Source organism: Mchenga conophoros, linkage group LG13, assembly GCF_057382185.1.
Source record: "Mchenga conophoros isolate Kocher_MC1m ecotype Shallow Benthic linkage group LG13, M_conophoros_male_GT1.1, whole genome shotgun sequence".
Classification (NCBI taxonomy): domain Eukaryota; kingdom Metazoa; phylum Chordata; class Actinopteri; order Cichliformes; family Cichlidae; genus Mchenga; species Mchenga conophoros.
In genome coordinates, this window is record NC_140538.1 from 17865561 (window position 1) to 17884573 (window position 19013).

A 19013-nucleotide genomic window follows, 5' to 3' on the forward strand; every position below is an offset into this window, starting at 1 on the left:
CATAAATATTTATCCTACTATGGTTCTTTGCTCCACTCAGCAGCCAAGCATACAAACAGTGCCGAATATTATGATATAACACAGATTTGCTGAAGACTTTTCTCTGAAAAACATAATGATATTTGTTGAATATGTTTTTATATGGAAGATGTGTGTAATATGTTGTTTACTGCAAAGGTTTTAGGCACCAAAAAATCAACATGCTTTCATAAATATAACCATTTAGTTTTTTAGGTCGTACAATATGGATCGAACAGAATACACAAGTCAACATTTCGTGAAACCAACTTTGCATTCAGCCTAGGTTTTCCAGGTTGTTCAAAGCACCTCCAAGAACTTGAAACTGTTCTTGTGCAGATCTAAGCTGTTCCTACAGTCTCTGTAAGAACAGTTTCTCACACTGACCCAATGGCATTGGCCCCAAAGTCAAACTGGCCCAGTGGCCTGTAAAATTAACTCAGTCCAGAAAAGATGCCTTTCCTTTTTTGGAAAATGTTTGTTAAAAACACTCGGTCACGCTATAGGTCTATTCGTCTTTATTCTCACTGGCACTAAGATCTAGTAAATGTCAATTCTGTGGTAACTGTGACGCTCCTGCATGAGTGAAAACCTGATCTAAAGATTAAGACAACAAATTGTCTGTCCCAGGACTTTTTGTGCCTACTGTGATAAATGGGTGGATGTTCACTGTGTTTTCATGCTTCAGAATCAGTTTTGGACCAATTAGAACATTAATCTGTTCATCCATCATTCCATTGACTTTCAGTTCAGTTCATTTTTATTTCAAACATGTGCCTTCACAATCATTACAAAATATCATTCCATTATTTGTTTGAAAAGGAGTAGGCAGAAGTATTTACTTATTTGTCCCTACCCCCTCAAGTTTTACCTCTCATTCATTTAATTTTTTTTTTAGTCTTAAATTAAACAAACAACATATGAAACAAAAGTAAAACAAAACAAAACATACATAAATCAAAAACAAGAAATTAGCAAGCCCCACCACAGTATAGTTTCTTTCATATGAAAAATACAGAATGTGTATATTTGCAGATACACAAGTTATGGAAAAACAAACAAACCAAAACCAAAAACCCCCCAAAAAGAACCACAACACCATTACCAGCAACATTACCGTCCTGGGTTAACCCCGTTTTCTTCATTCTTATACTTATTTAAAATTATGTTTTTATATTTTACTTTAAACTGTTTTATGTTTTTACTGTCTTTTATTTCTTCTGTTAGACTGTTCCATAATTTAACTCCTGCAATTGAGATTGACATAGTTCTTAAAGTTGTTCTAGCACTTTGTATTTTTAAATTCCATTTCCCTCTTAAGTTATGCCCACCTTCTCTTCACTTTCTTCCACTTCTCCAATTCCAGGTCACAGGGAGCCTCAAACTTATGCCAGCTGTCATTGGGTGAGACGCTGGGTACACCCTGGACAAGTCACCAGTGTATCGCAGGGCTAACACAGAGAGACAAACAACCATTCATGCTCATATTCATGCCTATGACCAATTTAGAATCACCAATTAACCTGAGAAACATGCTTTTGTGGGAGTGCCACCCAAGCCAGCAGGCCACCTCCTAAAATCTTTGCTCAGCATGCAGAGTAAGGTCCATGTATATAGCTTGTTATTTTAGCCATTTATCAAAACATGTCACATTACCGCTATAGAAGGATGAGATTCAAAAATGCAGACTTTTGGTTTAATTCAAAAGTTTTTAAGGTTTCCTCAATAACCTTTGAAGAACAGAATTTTGATACCCAGTCCCTGGTTTTTAGGGACTCATGAGCAATTTGGCAAATTAATATAATATTAAATAAAAAGCTCCACATTTTTTCATGTGACAGGTTTTATATTGACTGTCCTTCCTGACAAAACACCAAAATTATTTCTGTCTCCTCCAGGGATTGAACTGGGGGTCTTTTGGTTGCAAACCCCTACACTTTGAAGTCTCGTAACATAATATGAAATATAAAGCTACTTAGATAAAAACGTTTTGTGACTGTGTGCATTGTGGAATCTATGTTTTTTATGAGACTTTGCCTTTTTAAGTTGTTGTTTGTTTCTGGGGTCTCCGGGCTTTCATTTTGACTTCAGGTAGCAAAATGCAGCTTAAAATGGTCAATATTCCACTTCCTGACCTTCAAAAACTCGTGTGATGCCATCGCTGTTTGTTTTAGATCTGTGCTCTAACGCACTGCTGCATTTGACTAAATCTGAGCACAAAGTTTAGAATTTATCAGGCTGCTTCTCTTTTCTGTCAATAAACACTTATTACACCGTGTGTTTAACAGGTGCTTTCCCCTTCACATCATTAAAGAGAAAACATCATCAGCAAAGGTGGTGGAAGTCTAACTTCCGGAGGAGGGGAGAAAAGTCTTAAAACATTTTGGGCAATAACAGCACTCTTTTTAGATTTTTTTTTTTTTATAAATATGTTTTTACGGGTGACTTCATACATGCAACTGTGACACCAAAGTGACCACTTAAATTAAAGAAAACTTTAGTGACAACGCTTCAAAATAAGTGTCTAAATAAGTGCTTTTAGATATTTCAGGATGGCTGTCAAGTGGCAAGACTTGGTTCTACAAGGGCTTTGTACATGTACACGTTTATCTGTCTATCCAGATGAAATGTTGAATAGCTTTTTAGGTATGAAAAGCCTAATCTGGCTTTTCTAGGCTGATCTCTGATTTGCACATTCTAGTGAATGAACTGAAAGGGAAGCTGGGGAGTGTTCTTAAACTGGGTAGATATTGTAAAAGCCTTTCTCTTTACCATGGAAAGCATCCTGCTATCATCCAACAATGTTGTCTTGCATGGGTGTCCAGAACGGGTTAGGGTTTTTTTGGGGGGGAGGGGGGGGGGGGGGGGGGTTGGTTTTTAATGCTGCTCAGTGTTTTCTTTTTCCCTCTGAATGTAGCAAACATCTTTGATTTCAGCACCACTCGCTCTCTGGTGGAACTGTTCTGATTTTGCAGTACAACTACCTGTTTCTCTTGCACTCACTCCTCCTAGGATTCCATTTGGTGGACAGCAACAGCTCCCAAATGCGAAAGTCTGACTTGGAATGAACACCAGGCCTTTTGCAGTATTAATCACATAAATAAACTTTCATACATTTGCCAAACACTGTGACTCCCCCACCACCACCACTACAATATAATACATCCAATTAATTAATTTCAATATTTTTTCCTCTGTACACGTCAAAGATTTGCCATTTTCTGAGTAGCTTCCATACAAATCCCGAAGCTTTACTACAACAGGCAAACAGATTTGCACTAAATGTCAAACCAAGAAAGCGGGCACGAGTACGCTTCTAATCTCAGTCTCAATCATGCAGCTGCATGCCACAAATACCAGCTATTATACAGCATAGCTCTCCTAGTCATGTGGGCCACTTTATGCACCAGCACATGACTTTTTCCTGCCTCACTGATCATCGGGCTCCCCGAGGGGTAATCCACTTCGAGGAGCTTCCACTTAACACGAGCTCCTTAACAGCAGCAGTCTGACGAGCGCTTCTCCTCGATAGTTTGACAGCTCCAGCTCTTTTCACACCAGCAAACTTCCTGCCTGAAGTCACATGACTGAACGCTGGTGTCGCGCTGCAGCGCGGAAGGAAGAAGGCAGCTTGGGTTGAAACTGTAACCCGCTATGAAAACGTCCCCAAACGGCCCGGAAAACTGAGGAGGGCTGATTGATAGGACAACGGAGACACTGGACTGGGATGCTGGAGTTATCCGGCGCAGAAAAGTGTGAGTGATTTGCGGTGATACGAGTTGTAACTTTGGTCACTACGTTTGTGGATCAGCAGACTGTGTATGGAGGAAGTTAAAAGTTTTGTAAAAGAGGGAAGGCTTTTAGTAAAACGCGGGATGTGAATGCACGGATCGGAGCTCCATGAAAAAAGAGAAGCTGCTCATGGTTACATCAGGTGTTTCTGACTGCACGTTTTTAGTCTATGGGTTTGCAAAAGATTTGCAAATCAGATTTTTCTGCCTTTCTCACAACTTTTGCCCAACTGGCTATCATGAGATATTAATTAAATATCCGTTAGATGTACAAAAACCAGCCAAAACATAAAAAGAAAGAGAAGAAAAGATTGTTTGTTATGTTTCAAAGATCTGAGCCCCTAAGGATCCTTTCTGTTTCAAAGCTGTCGTTACCCCATCTGTACACTCACTGTGTTGCTCTCACCACAATTACAAACATTATTTAAATCTTTTGTTGAGGAGAAGGACCTTTGTGAACAAGGGTGGACATTTTGGTATTTATGCTCCCGATCTTACTTTTTTCCTGCCTCTGAGCCTGAATATCGTCATTAATATACTATCAGAGTCTACCTACTTTAGGCCAGGAAGCAACAGAGCCTAGGAGAAGGCTTATTTCCTTGCTTTCGGTTACTCCTGTGGCAAATGTATTCACAATAATAATACTGTTACAATGACTCAGTGTCACTGAGCTAGTCGTGATCTTTATACCAAAGATGCTACAGAGATACAAGTGTCATTAATTTCTGTACCTATAATCTATAATGATTTTTTTTAAACAAGTATCCCTATTTCCTAATAATATAGGATTTTTAGGTCGATACAAATAGCAATATTTGTTTATTTAAAAATCTGATATATGGGTGGATTTTTTTTCAGCCCCATGAAACAGTCCTGTTTTTCAAAATAAGCGTCATGACCCAGACTGACTAGCTTCATATTCCTCTGTGTTAAAACGGAGGCTTTGCTCTTTATTTAACTATTTCCACATTGAATTGTGGTATTGAAGCTCCATTAACTAAGATTTTTCACTTGATGATGGCTTTTGCATTGACAATGCCTTCTTTATTCACACACATGCTACTACCTGATCAAGTTTTCTGTAATGGGAAACGCACCATGGTTGAAGGGTGTTTCGGGTATTACAATGCCGACATCGATATACTTGCTAATGGCTAATATCGGCCCCACCAATATATCAGTCAGGGTCTATTTGGCAACCTTTTCATAAGTCACTAGTTCTCCAACATTTTCTATTACAGTCATCAACAATATAAGAATATATCATTCATTCTGCTCTATATTCTTGCCACCTGGTTGTCCACACCTACCTGCAGTGGCTTTAAGCCCCATCAGGAGGCCAGTCCTGCAAACTGAGAACTGCTTCTGTAAGCTAATCAAATATAAATGCATGCTTACACAGACATGCTTTCAGATCAATACTTATGAAAAAATGATGTGATCTTTCTTTTTCTTTTTTTTTCTTTTTTTAGATTTTTCAAACTTGTGCTCTAAATGCTGGAACAATAAAATGGAAATCTGAGGACTGTTTAATCGTGTTTCAAGATTTTAACATCTTCCTTTTGGGCATGCCTTAGCTGTGTGAATAGTATCAAGTCAGTCCTTTGTGCTTCACAAAATTCCTCCCCGGACTCTGTTTTATGTCTTTCACCTCAGTACTTTTAACATTATTTTTTTTTACAGCCTAATGCGTGTGGAGAAGTTGGAGTAAAATAGGACACCGCATTAAAAAAGGACAGGAACGCATCTGTAGTCCAGATGAAGTGCTTGCTGATAGCAAGTGAGAGTGCTGAAATGCTCTTCTACTGGACTGACTTGGAATTTCAGCAGAATATCCAGAAACAGTATGGAGCGTCTCAAGAGGAAGGCCACGAGGTAAAGTTGAAGAAAGCTGTATTCAGCAGACACTCTGTATGTGCTTTTGAACTTGTTTCCTGTACGTGTTAAAATGAGTTGATCGTTTGCTTTTTTTCTCTCCCAGTTTCCGGCCTTTGAGGACAGCATCAGCACTCTGTTTGCTCCCATCATCATCTCCTTCAGCACCATGGTGACAGAGGCTGACAGCTACACATCTTTCACGACAGAAAACAACCACATCTACGTACTACACCAGGTAGCACCCGCCATACACAGAAAAAACTGTCTTCATCCCCCTGCACAAGTTCCTAAGTTATCTAAAAATTGTGCTATGACTCTAATTTCTCTTGACCTTGTTTGAAGATTTCTGATCTGTAAAGCAATCAGGCTTCAGCAACAGCACCTAAATGCAGGCCTTTGTCTCTGTGAAGCAGCATGTTTTATCATGTGAGTCTTGTTAAGGCTTTATCCTCCTGCCGCGCATGATGCAGTTATCGAGTCCAAGCACTTGACATGTTTCAGGTCCACTCAGCGTCAGCAGCCTTTTAGCTCTTTCTTGTGTAAACCCTTTATCGCTTAGAGAAATCAAAGAGCAGAAGACAACCGCCTTCACTTTATTTTCCAGCTCATTCATTCGCTTGGGGCAAAACCACATTTATTAGGGTATTTTGTGTCTACAGTTTGATGAGTGCCTGTACATTGCTGTGAATGGAGACGGCGAGGAAAAGGAGGAGGATCTAAGGAGGAAAATCTACGTGATGAATAAGATGATTGAAGTTTTGTTTGGCATGGTGACCCTCAGTGGGAACCTCCTCAGGAAAGAGTAAGACATTTTGTCTGTTTATCATTGGCTTTTAATACAGCATGAGGTTTAGTATGAGCATATGTTGCTCGTCACCAGACTGCGCGCCCGGGACACGGAGCAAAGGCTGAGACTGTGGAAGCATCTCCAGAGTCTGCTGGAGACCTACAGCCACCTCCGAGAGAATGATCAGAGCTTCTTAGTGGAGGTGTGGTTCTTTCTCACTTAGTACAGATTAGAAAATAGACTTTTTCTTTCTTTTAAAAAAAAAAAAAAATCTCTTTAAAATCTTATTTAAAAATCACCATCATCACTCTGTTAGGCGGTGGAGAGGCTGATCCACCCCACACTGTGTGAGCAGTGCATCGAATTCCTGGAGCGCCGTTTGGTTCAGCAGATCAACAGCAGCGTAGAGAGAGGAGGAGAGGAGGTGCTGCATGCCTTCATCCTGGTTCACACCAAACTGCTCGCTTTCTACTCCAGGTACAGATGTTTCTATAAACCTGTCACATTATTTTTATAGCTTACACCCTTCCTCGTATATCACCTGTACTTACAGTTCATATACTCATACCTACCTTTTTTACTTTTTACAATTCAACATGGTAATGGCTACAACCATCTATTTCTTTCTAGTCGCAATGCAAGTATACTCAGCACCTCAGACCTCCTGGCCCTCATCATCATGGCACAGAATATGTATCCTAGCAACGTGGATGTGGATGACCCAAGTCCAGAGGTACAAAGTGGTGACAGCCTCTCAAACAGCACCGACAAAGCATGTTGTTACTGAGTGTTTATTCTCTCTTTCTGTGCACTTTGCCTGAAGGATATTGATAGTACATCTGGTTCTGGCCATGAAAGTTTTTACACCCCAGAGCCCTCACCTACAGACAAAGACTCAAGCAGTTCAGGTGGGTTGTTGAGTAGAGCTTTTGTGTTCAGATCATCAAACAGATTTTAACAGACAAGGATAAAACCGAGTAGATACAAAATGCAGATTCCTACTTCTCAAACTGTATCTGTGACCAGATTAAGTCATGTTAAGTGTGCAGAGCATGTTCTTTGTCATTTGTTTCTTTATTTTTCACATCACCAGAAAAGCCAGTGAGGGGAAGCACTCCTGTGTTTGAGTTTGTAGACCCAGACATCCAGGTGAGAATACATTTGTAAACAAAGTTTGTAAACAAAGTAAACAGCTTTCTGTTTGTGTGTTACCCTGACACAATGTGAAACACACTGTATTCAGATGGCAGAGGACAGCTTGAGTACTCTAGAAGTTTATCCACCTGATCCAGCAACCCCTCACAAAGTCTTCTTAGAGGTCTCGCAAAAAGATGGCCTCTATCCCATGATGCCTCACTCCATGTACTGTCTCAAACTGTGGCCTGGCATCACACTAGTTCTGCTAACTAAGGTTTGTGAATACCAACAAGCAAACAATGTGTGTATTAGTGACTCCATATGAAGTCGCGTACAGTCTATATGTGCAGTAATTTGCTTGTTTACAGTATGTGCGCACAGACATATTGTTGTTTGTGGCCAGTAGGGGGAGTCTTTTTGACTTATTTGGAGATACATCTATTTAACCTCTGTGCCATGAAGTGTTCACAGCATGTAAATATATTTTTGCTCAGTTGTTTAAACAGTTCATTTTTTTTCATATTTATCTGTGTCATCTGTGTCAGTTTCCACACAGTGGAGTAGCCATGTCTGTGTATACATTTTGGGAAGCCTTTGCCAAACTGGAGAAGCGCTTAAATGAAGGCCAAGGAGGTTCCACAAGAGGCCAGCCTATGCATGAAGTGCGCAGCAAGCTGGATAAATTCCTTAAAACCCTGGCACTGAATGGGATACAGGTTTGTTTTTGTGTGTTGTTGTGCTTTTGCGTTGAGTGGCTGTATTCTTCTACACTTCCTCAGCACTCGTCTGCCTTTGCCACAAACACCCAAGTCAAAAAACTGACTTTAATCCTCATTTGTTATCACAGAAACACAGAATGTTTGCACATGATCCAATCAAATCTTTTTCTTCTTTTTTTGTCTTTTCTTCTTCTAACCAGTCCTCACAGTTGCAAAATGTCTGGACCGAATTCAAAAACCGGGCCTTCTCCAGAGGAGGGCCTGGGTTCAGCAGAGAGTAAGTCTCTTACTGCCCTCTGCTGGCCAAATGACAGCAAGACAGTTTGATGACCCTGTGAGGCTTTAAATGTCTGTTTATGTTGCAGTCTTATCCTGTGGTGCAAGAACATGAAGACCCAACTGTGTGGCATATACCGACAGTGTTTTCTGTCTGACTCTGGACCAGACGACACTCCTCGTCATCTCTCCCCTGGCCTGCGAGAGCGGGCCCAGACCATGGTGCAGTGAGTGTCTGTCAGCTACTATTTTCGTTGTTATATTTTAGGCTTGCCAACTTGACTTCATTTTTTTATTTTGACACTGTGCAACCTCGTCCTTCATTGTTTTGTCTGTATCCTCTTTGTCTTCCTATCTTTGTCTCACTCTCTAAGGGAGCAGCTGATGGACTGGAAGGACTTCCTGTTAGTGAAAAGCAAGAGGAACATCACCATGGTCTCATATCCTCTCAGTGCAGCAACTCTGTGATGTCCTGTTTTGTCTAATTTCTCTGCAATTGTTTTCTACAAAGCAGAATTTGTAATATTTGTAAAAGAATATTTTGTATTTCTATGGTTTTTAACAACATACATACACTTAAAAAACCCAAAAAACAAACCCATTGTTATGCTGAGCGTATTAATCTTAACTGATTAATCTCACTTACCTGGAGGATTTCCCAGGCCTCGTCCACTTTATCTGTGTGGACCGATCAAGCGGACAAATGATAGCGCCATCACTCAGCATCACAGAGCGGACCACGTCTGAGCTGGGGAAGGGACCAGTGGCTCAGTATATCAAAAACAAGGTCACTAAAACTAGAACTACATCTTATTTGTTTTGGGGTAAAGTATAGAAGTCAATAGCCCCCTCGTCATTTCTTTCTATTTTGCTGGGGAAATGGGAAATGGGTAAATTGATTTATTGGAATGTGTCCAAACATAGATGGAAATAGAGTAGCTGTAGCTAACTGTAGACACTCGACTGTTCTACTCGTCTCATCTCTGTACATATTGATGATTATTTGAACAAAAAATGTCAAATTTGAATTTCTCACTCGATAAGATCTGTTGCCCTACTTCAGTCAATTTCTCTCTTCAATGAACAGTAGACCTAATGGTCAGATGCATTTCTCAGTTGCTGTGTCAGGTCTTTGCAGGAATGTTTTCCATTTTCTGTTCATCTGCTGGGTTTTAGGCCTGCCATTTCTTTTTTGGCCTTCACTTGTTCAGTTTTCAGTTACATTTTTAAGGATATGACAAGTTTTCAGCTAATAGCTTTTTGGGAATCACATTGTTGGTTCAAAAATACAATTTTATGTCTATCAAGCTATGTCATCTTTGGCATTTTTCCTAGACTCAACTAAAGAAATGTCAGCAAACTGTGTGTTTGTGGAACAGGCTGCTAGTAACAAAGTGCCAAAGGTAGTAAGGAATTTGAAGTAAGCCTTTTGCTAAGTTTTCTGTTACGTCTAGACACAACATTAATTCTTCTTTTGTGGTAGGTGCCTTTTTTATATCACTCTGCAAATGGTCAGGTGCAAGGACTGGACTGAAAATTGGTGAAAAGGCAGGCAATATCAAAGAAAAGCTTTGAAAGACCTTCAGAAAGCCTGGAGACCTATTACTCAAAAAACGACAAAGTCTGACTTCTTGGAAGTCAAACATGTACAGATAGTTTTGTTTCATGTGTGGTGGTGAGTTTATGTGTCGACTCTTTCCTAGTGTTGTGATAAATTAGGCCAGCTGTCTGTAGCCTCATGTTCATCGTACATTGGGCTGTGCATAAGACAGCGTGTGGATAATCACAGTATGCATATTTTTGTCATTACTTTTTTCTAATCCATACTGAAGATGTGGAGCCTGGTCAGCACAACACGGCACTATCTTCAGAAGGGTTACTCCACTCTAACATTACGTGATGGAGATTTCTACTTCTGCTACTTTCTCTGGTTTGAAAATGAAACTGTAAGTCACTGCTGTACTTTGTTCTGTTATCCATAAAAACAAATTTAACAGCCTGAAACAGCAAAAAAGCCTATAATTCAATTTGTATACCTCTTCAATCAGGGCTTCAAGTTGGAGGCAAAAGACATACCCATCATGCCCGATGACTCCGCCCCTATCGGGATGCTTGCTCAGAATTACTACAGGTAACCAGCCTGGTGTGATAGAAATATTTTCTTTAATTCGTTCTCCTGACTAAACAAAGCGATGCATGTTGCAGGAAGCTGCTGCGGTACTATAGTAAGAATCACCCGGGCGAGACGGTGAAATGCTACGAGCTCCTAACAGTTCACCTGGGAGTCATCCCCACTGAGATCATCCTCCAGCACTGCAGGCAGCTGGCAAGCAAATTATGGGAGCCCTCACGCAACCCACTGCTGTAGACAGACCCACACTCTCACAGTGGGTCAGAGTAGCCAAGAACAAAAAAAACAACTCTTATTTTACATGTTGTGTTCTGCATCTGTTTCATTGTCAGTGTATTTTTGTATTGTGTTTAAAATCCTAAGACCCAAAATTATTTATTGAAAGCACTTTGATTTCTGATTAGATAAATCAAACCCCACTGTGCGCTGTACACACCTCGTCTTTTATGAAGCATGTTCCACTTCCTAATTTTTGGGTATTTTAATATGTTCTTAAAAATATGTATTTGACTTATTTCTTATTTATTATTAATCTAAATATTTGTATCATTTTACTGAGATTTTTTTTTCTTTTTAAAATTTGTGGCTGATTTTTGGTTTGTTTTTTGGTTTGTTTTTAAGAAATGCAGCTATTGTCCCTTTTTTTTGCCTTTACTAATGGCAGCGTAATAAGATGTATGAAGGAAACATAGTAATAGTAATTATGGTTTGTCTGTCTTAATAAACGAGAAATAATTTTTGAGAAAAAACAATCAGTAGTCTCACATTCTTATGTTTTATGTTTATTAAATTGTTGTAAACTCAGTTGAAATAGTACAGTGTGAACCCAGACCATCACGTTTCTGTGTGGTAGCACAATTTAGCTTCTCCTATCACAATTACAGAACAGGATCCAGTGATTTAACATGTTCATTGAATTGTAATGAGAAAAATTAGCCTCTACCGTCACTTGAAGTTAAATGTGCTCAGCAATCAGTTAACCACATGATGCTGTGAGCATTTTAGAATCAGTCTGCAGTGTGTAGGGTTCTTCAGTTCTGTATATCACCAATCTTTGACTCATACCCCTCCTGTTAGGTCAGTCACTACTCCTGCAGCCACCAGGTCCTTCAAGAAGAGTTTTTCAGCAGTTACATCATGCACCACCTGGATATAATCATAGGGAGAAAAATGAGTCGAAGCATGAAGCTCAGACGCCTCCTTGCCACTGCTTTGATCATTAAGCTAAACTTACTTGAGACTTCATTGTGTCCATGCGTATGGCCTCATAATAATGAAGCCTGGCCTCGGGGTGCTGCATGTCATACCCAAACCCAGCCAGGCTCACCTGGTCGCACATCTGCAAAGCCATCACCACTCCAGTAGCACCAATTGTTGGCAATATGTTCTTGGGGAGGAAAAAAAAACGACCTGTGACGTAGTTTGCAACATAAGTTCAGTCCCGTTTCAGCATAATAGCAAAAGCCCTCCTAACGGCTGTGAGTTTATGATTTTAAGTGAAAGTAATTTTGTTATTTGCACAGTCATTAATGTCCACAGATTATTCATTCATAGAAACTCACATTTCTCTGGTTCAGTTCATATTTCTCTATAACTTGGCCCATCTTGTGAATAATCTCTGGGTGGACGATCTTGAAGCTCTCTGGTGTCAGGGGGATATGATCCACAACTTCCTTCCAGAACCACATTTTGGACCAGAAGCTCTATTGAAAAATAAAAATAAAAGGAGATATAGGGTGTATATGTATAGTATAGTGCCATTGCTACATGACTTTCTGTGATGCTTGTGTGTGCAATATGCCCTTTCCGTGTGCAGTGGAGGATCTTGTGATGTGGCCTTACCAGAGGTTGTTTGGTGATCACAGAAGTAAGCCAGTCTAAATCGAGGCTCTTAAAGACCACCACAGCAAATATGCTAGTCTTTCTGTACTCGTTTGAGGAGTGAGGTGCTCCCTCTGGGTACGTCAGGCGGATGGTTGTCCTCGAACCAACATCTCTCTCAAAGCCATGCACCGGAGCATTATTCAGCCTGGTAACACAGATGGAGCCTGTGAGATGACGACCATCACAACAGTTTAAAAATAGGCGCCACAGTCTGTCTTTGGTGTCCACTTGACACAGGAATGCATACCTGATAATGATGTCATACTGATCTATATGTGATCCAAGATGGCTCCCATGAAGAATCCCTCCACTACCCACCACCACGCATCGCGTGCAGCTGCCTTCTCTCTTCAATGATGGAGGCAGGCCAGGTTGAGGCAGAGTGGCGAGCGCTACAGCGAGATGCTGTTCGATGCCCTGAAACCCAAGAGGAGGAGACAGACTCCATGGCTCACGCCTCTCCTGCTGTACAAACACGGGGATGTCTTGGAGGCCAACAGGACAAGACAGGTGCTTGAGGTGGTTTAGACACCAGCGAGGCAGACAAGGTCCTGCCAGCAGAGAGGCTGACCGATTTAGTACGGCCTGAACAGAGGGAAAAACATTTAAGCTAAAAGAAAGGGAAAGAAACCATCTCAAATACTTGCCAAGATGTACAAAGATGCATCTGTACCATATCTTTGGGTTGTTGATAGTCGTCTTTGATAGCTGCCACCTTGTCCGCGGGGAGATAAGCAGGAATCAGAATAGCCAAATAACATCCGATCAGCAGCATCAGGCTAAAGAAAAGGTTCTCCTCTCTTTACAGCAGATTGTTTTTTTTTAATGCAATAAAATATAGTGTTAGTTATAAATAGCACAGATAATATCCCACAAAGGAAATGCAGTACTACAGATGTGCTGCACCTGTTGAGAAAAACATCTCTGGAGTCAGTCTTTGGGACCACTTTCTTCCTGTGAAAGGCTGGTCTTGGGGTTGCCGCGTCTGCGGCCTCAGGCAGCTGCTGAGAGCTGTCGTCCAGGTCTGCTACACTCAAGCGATTCAGCGTTACCATGGTGCTCGTACTTTCACCTGAAACACACACAGTGCTGAACTCACGGCAGTGAACATAATCTCCACTTTATAACAGCAACGTCATGAACTAAACTCTTTCTATGGCAGATACAAACCTCTGTAATTATAGACATTAGAGTAAATTTAACTGAAAAATGTGAGCTTACACTCTTTTAAAATGGTTTTTACACAGTAAAAAGCCAAGATCAGCATCAATTTGGGTAATATAAGCAACGGTACTCACAGCCAGGATGATAAAAGACAAGCTGATTGTTAACTGTGTCCTTGCCTGAGCTCCATGGGTGAGAGGAGAGGAGAAGAACATAACAACATCTATTGTTATGTTCTGCTAAAATGGCTGCTGCTGCTTCCTATCTGTCTGAACTCTGTCACTTCCTTCAGAGTCACTGGTTAAACATTAACATGTCACTCATTTGCAAACATTTCTGACTGAGTGGGACCAAGTGAGTGTGTGTGTCTAATCTATACAATTAAAATCTGCACAAACACATCACGTGAAAGGGGGGAAGTGTCAGACATGGTAAATACAACACTGAAGTACACCTAAAAGGTTTTAAGCACTAAAAAGGAGAAGTGTTTGTGTAGCTGCCGCACAACCCGTTATCAAACAGCCCTGTGTCATGTACTGTATGCAGACAAAGGCAGTTGATTTACAAAATCCATGCCCTTTGCTGATTTATCTATCGGCTGCCTGACTCTCTCAGGTGAAAACAACTAAAGACCCTCCCCCAGTGCACACTGGTCCTACCTGCAATTCTGGATGCAGTTTATCAAAATTAACCAAACAAAATAACAGACTGAGTGACCAATCGAGATATCACTTGACAGTGATCAAACCTTTATAAATAGCATAATCCCTCAAACCAGCATGTTTATGAGAGGAATATTGAAGTAAAAGAGAAGGGCATACTGTGGCAGCTACAGGAGGGAGTAAACCCAGGAGCTTATGCAGTGAATATACCCTCTGTGTAGGACATGCCTAAAGGGTCTTTTTCTTTGTGTGTGTGTGTGTGTGTGTGTGTGTGTGTGTGTGTGTGTGTGTGTGTGTGTGTGTGTGTGTGTGTGTGTGTTTTGGGGGGTTGTGTGTTTGTGGGCATGACAGAGGAAGAGAGTGAGCGAGAATGTAGGTCTGGCAAGTACACGGCAAAGTACACACACACCTGTTTGTCGGAGTAACACAATGTCCCACCATGAAGTCACTGAAGTCACTGAAGCCATCAAGCCACTGTGCCCAACAGCACTTCTCTATAAGCTGTATGATCTGACAGTTTTATTCTATTATATTTTAGATTATTGAACATTTAGTTGTTCGATATTACTATATTATTATTGCATTTTTGCATATTTTACCCCAGGGATGGAAAACGTTGCACAGTGGGCCGGTGTGATGGACCATGAGACAGGACAAGAAGAGAAAACCCAGGTAGGTAAAAGCTTTATTCCTGCTGTGGCTTTTGCAGTCATTCTCCTGTTGACTCCTAAAATGATAATTGTTTGACACCCCCTTTCTCTCTCTGCCAGCACAGACTATATAGTATATTTTTCTGTTGTTATCACAATATCAAAATTCCAAAAAGTTCTTAATGAGAAAAATTAAAAACATATGAGTAAGTGTTGCAGGTGTCGTGCTTGTTTGACATTAAATCTGATAACTAATACAAAAATGTGACTATGAACAGCACATGAGAGGCATTTTATCTGAAATGTTTCTATTGCTATGGCCAAGCCTGGTTTGCACTATGCTGTGAATTTGTTTTGACATTAACACTGTCATTCCCGGCTCTCAACACCCCATAGCTTGCTTGGCACCGCTGCTTCCAAAGCCAACATTCCCTCGCTGATCTAGGTTTTCAAACTGTGTTTGTTATTGTTCCCGTCATTTTGCAGGTAGATGAGAGAACGGGGAGAATCTCGTTGGACCTGTGCGGCGAGAGTTTGGACCTGAGTGCAGAACAGGATAACTCAGAGCTGGGCAAAAGAAAAAAGAAGACCAAAAAAACATTCATGCCCAGGCTGTCTGTGGAAATGCAAGTGGTGAGAATGATTTTCAGAAGCTGTGTCTTCATGTCAAAGATGTATAAAGTGAACCTCTGCCTCTCCTGCTCCTCTGTGTGTGTCTGTGTGGACAGATAGAACCTGTGGATACTGCAGAATTCATGAACGCAGCCAGTGAGTGCAAACTGGATATCATAGACAGGTATCTGGAAGATGGTGGGAACCCAAATGCCCACGATGAGGTAGGGCTCTCCCTGCATCACAGTAAAACATGAATAAAATATAGCATGCTAAAATCTCAGCTAATAATATATTTACATTTGCCAGCTGAAGAGGACAGCACTCCACCGCGCCTGCCTGGAAGGACATGCTCCAGTTGTCCAAATGCTTTTAGGAAAAGGAGCTGATATCAACTTAAAAGATCAAGTAAGACGTGTGTGCACGCTGTAGGTTTGTAAAGATGATGATGGGATTGAGTGAGATTATCTTCTCAAACTAAAGCTCCTGGTTCTAGTGACCTGATGCCTGCACTACTAATGGGATGGGATTGGGGGGGTGGGATGGGGGGTGGTGGCTCCTACTGTGTTTCAGCTGGGCTCTAGGGCCATACACTGGGCCTGCAGAGGGGGAAACCTGACGGTTGTCGAAGTCCTGAAGAGCCACGGGGCTGATCTTAATGTTAGAGATAAGGTAAATGTGAATTTTAGTGGGCTCTGCATTTGCACCAGACCACAGTCAGCCTCTAATTGAATACGAGTTTGCACACATTCCCACAATCTCAGATTATATCATTGTCTGTACTGCAGTTGCATAGCACACCTCTGCATGTTGCCACGAGAACAGGCCACACCTCCATTGTGGAATACCTGCTGTCTTGTGGGGCCTTAATCAACTCCAGGGACAGGGTAGGTGGCAACTCCGCTCCACTTCTGTGCTTCATGACCTCTACAGTTTATTTAAGTCATTAACAAAAATGCTTTTTTTAAAACCTGGTTTTAGGAAGGTGACACAGCCCTGCACGATGCAGTGCATCTCAACAGATACAAGATAGTGAAGCTGCTCATAGTTGCAGGAGCTGACACAAAAATAAAAAATCATGTGAGTTGTTTTTTTTTCCATCTTTAATTCTCATTAGTGTGCAGGTTAGCATGGGTGTGAAAATGTAAAGAACCTGGTTCACAGGACGGTTTTGATTTCCATATGTGCAAATACAATGCTAGTTTGGTTATCTCATAATAAAGTGAGACAATGATGACAGTTTGATTTTTGATTCATACAAAAGGCAGTTTTGATCCAAGTCAAGAAATGTAGTTCAGCAGCACCTCATAAACTGTCAGACTGGTGCATTGTTTTTTGGTTGAGTTGTTTTTTTAAATGAGCAAGATGTAAGGTGTGATCTTTAGATGTGCTTCTGTTTTCTTTGAACAGTACTTGCAGTTTCCTGTCTTCATGCTAAGATATTAACACTGTGGTGCATATGACATAATCACAAGTGTCACGTTCAGTTTCATGCCAGTGTCACACCTATTCATCTCTTTAACTTTTGCTAATTTGCAAACTAAAGGGACCAGGCCTCCACCGCCTTACACACACAAACCACTAGGATTTTTAAATCTAAGCATTATATTTGTTATTACACTTTATTGCCACTATTTTAAAGCATATTTACTGCCTGCATATTAAACGCTAACATGGTTTTTGCTCACATCTCAACACTCTGCATGCTACATACCTCAGTGGTAACAAAGTGACAGTGTGATTACAGGAAGGACTGACAGCAGTGCAGCAGGTAAAACAATGGCAGTTTGACATCGTGGAGACCCTGCAGAGGCTTGAGAAACTAAGGAAGGTGGGAGTACTGTCGCCTTCTAACAACTCAGGGGAGGAGTGAACAGTGCAGCACAAAGCTGTGCATCTGTGCAAGGATCACCTCAGTTTACATTGCAACTGAGTGGTTACAGTTCTGCCGCATTGAACTTAAAGCCAGCAGATATCCTGGGATTGTTGAGGCTCTCAGTGAGCTAAAATCCACCTGGTTGACGATCCACCCTTGACTAATTTTGTATATTCTTTCTATATCACTTTCTATGAGCATCTGCCTCAGGTTCTCTCTATATAAATATATTCTGTACTTCTATGTAGTGCTGTGTAAATGATATTTGCATCTGCGTTTCCAGGACGTTACTGTAAAACCTCTAAATCAGTCTGAAAATATCAGTTGGGAATTAACATTAATATTAAAAAGTATCTGCTTATTTAAAACAGTAAGAAAACAACTCACAAGTGAAAAAAACAAAGGCAGCCTCGGGATTTTGAAACGAGGTTTAAAAGTGCTTAATATTGTTACGAACACTCTGAATATTTTACATCTGATTTGGGATGCTTTTGAAAGTTAAATAAAGCTGACAGAGATGGGGACTGTGTAAAAGTTGTTTTTGAATATACATTAGAGGTCCTTCTTTTATTGAGCCAGTGGGCCAGGCCAGAGAACGCATTAGCCCTGTGTTTGAGACGCCAGCTGACAGCAGCAGAGATGATGGGTATGCCTCCCGCTAAAGTCAGAGATTCAGCAGGAGCTCAGCAACATATTTTCCTTCTATCATCAGAGGCTCAAATGTTCCTGAGGGACATTTGTCATACACGCTGGGGAAACAATTTGCTGCTCTGCTTATACTGTAGTCTTTTAAGTACAGTAGCATATTCTAAAAATAGCCAGCACAGCTTCCTAAACAAATATTGTGGTACTGCTGTATTTCTCACAGTGCTGGTGTAAAATGTTGTTTTTTCATGTATCACTGTGCTTCTTGTAGGCAGTGCATCAGATAAACTATCACACACAGACACGTTTCCTGTTAAAAGCAATGCTGTGTAACTGTCAGGGACACTGGGGAAAACATACCACAAACAATAGAAGGTTATTCACACCGTGTGCAAGTGTTATAGTTTTATTTTGTCGACCCAATCTTAGCACGGCTTTTGCTAATCTGTGTATATCAAATGAAAGTTTTAGAAAAGTGATTGTTTTACTTTTTGAGGTTTAATGTTCTCAGCTCTTTGTGAGTTGCATGCTGCTTTGTTGCGAGTTAGGGCTGGAATGATGTACAGCGAGAAAGAGGGGGATGGGGAAGCTGGAGGTTTTCCCTCTGTGTTGTTGCTATGGTGGAACCGAAATCCAGTGGAACCTGTTTGTGAGTGAAATGCAAACATCTCTCCCATAATTTACCCTCTACGTTAGAATCCCTGAGAAGCTATGAAATAAAAACTAAAGCGTTTCCTGTTTCTTTGTTCAATTCAAATACTGTGACACTCAATGAAAAACACG

General features: G+C 40.8%; 3 protein-coding genes across 4 annotated transcripts; 2 read left to right on the forward strand and 1 right to left on the reverse strand.

The window, feature by feature from the left end:
• The first annotated feature begins 3480 nt into the window (after positions 1-3480).
• hps1 (HPS1 biogenesis of lysosomal organelles complex 3 subunit 1) lies at positions 3481-11489 on the forward strand. Of its 2 annotated transcripts, XM_085296878.1 has the most exons (19): positions 3481-3773; positions 5282-5404; positions 5493-5684; positions 5791-5922; positions 6347-6489; positions 6568-6676; positions 6791-6951; positions 7105-7207; positions 7298-7382; positions 7568-7623; positions 7718-7885; positions 8157-8327; positions 8531-8607; positions 8696-8833; positions 8981-9045; positions 9248-9393; positions 10439-10552; positions 10655-10737; positions 10812-11489. In XM_085296878.1, exons 3-19 carry the CDS (start codon positions 5568-5570, stop codon positions 10972-10974), a joined length of 2031 nt encoding a protein of 676 aa, XP_085153004.1. In that variant the 5' UTR covers positions 3481-3773; positions 5282-5404; positions 5493-5567; the 3' UTR covers positions 10975-11489. The 2 variants fall into 2 exon arrangements, with proteins under 2 accessions (XP_085153004.1, XP_085153003.1); XM_085296877.1 differs by lacking the exon at positions 5282-5404 and having other exon boundaries at positions 3482-3773.
• An 18-nt stretch (positions 11490-11507) lies between these two features.
• On the reverse strand, positions 11508-14068 carry st3gal7 (ST3 beta-galactoside alpha-2,3-sialyltransferase 7). The gene is made up of 8 exons (XM_085296879.1): positions 13920-14068; positions 13528-13693; positions 13295-13421; positions 12869-13206; positions 12580-12766; positions 12300-12440; positions 11972-12124; positions 11508-11883 (listed from the first exon to the last, which is right to left on the reverse strand). The coding sequence occupies exons 2-8, from the start codon at positions 13674-13676 to the stop codon at positions 11797-11799; spliced, it is 1182 nt and encodes a 393-aa protein (XP_085153005.1). The 5' UTR covers positions 13677-13693; positions 13920-14068; the 3' UTR covers positions 11508-11796.
• A 985-nt stretch (positions 14069-15053) lies between these two features.
• Positions 15054-18218, forward strand: ankrd2 (ankyrin repeat domain 2 (stretch responsive muscle)). Its single transcript, XM_085243183.1, has 8 exons — positions 15054-15119; positions 15584-15730; positions 15826-15933; positions 16019-16117; positions 16283-16381; positions 16498-16596; positions 16691-16789; positions 17457-18218. The coding sequence occupies exons 1-8, from the start codon at positions 15054-15056 to the stop codon at positions 17580-17582; spliced, it is 843 nt and encodes a 280-aa protein (XP_085099309.1). The 3' UTR covers positions 17583-18218.
• Positions 18219-19013: the final 795 nt, after the last annotated feature.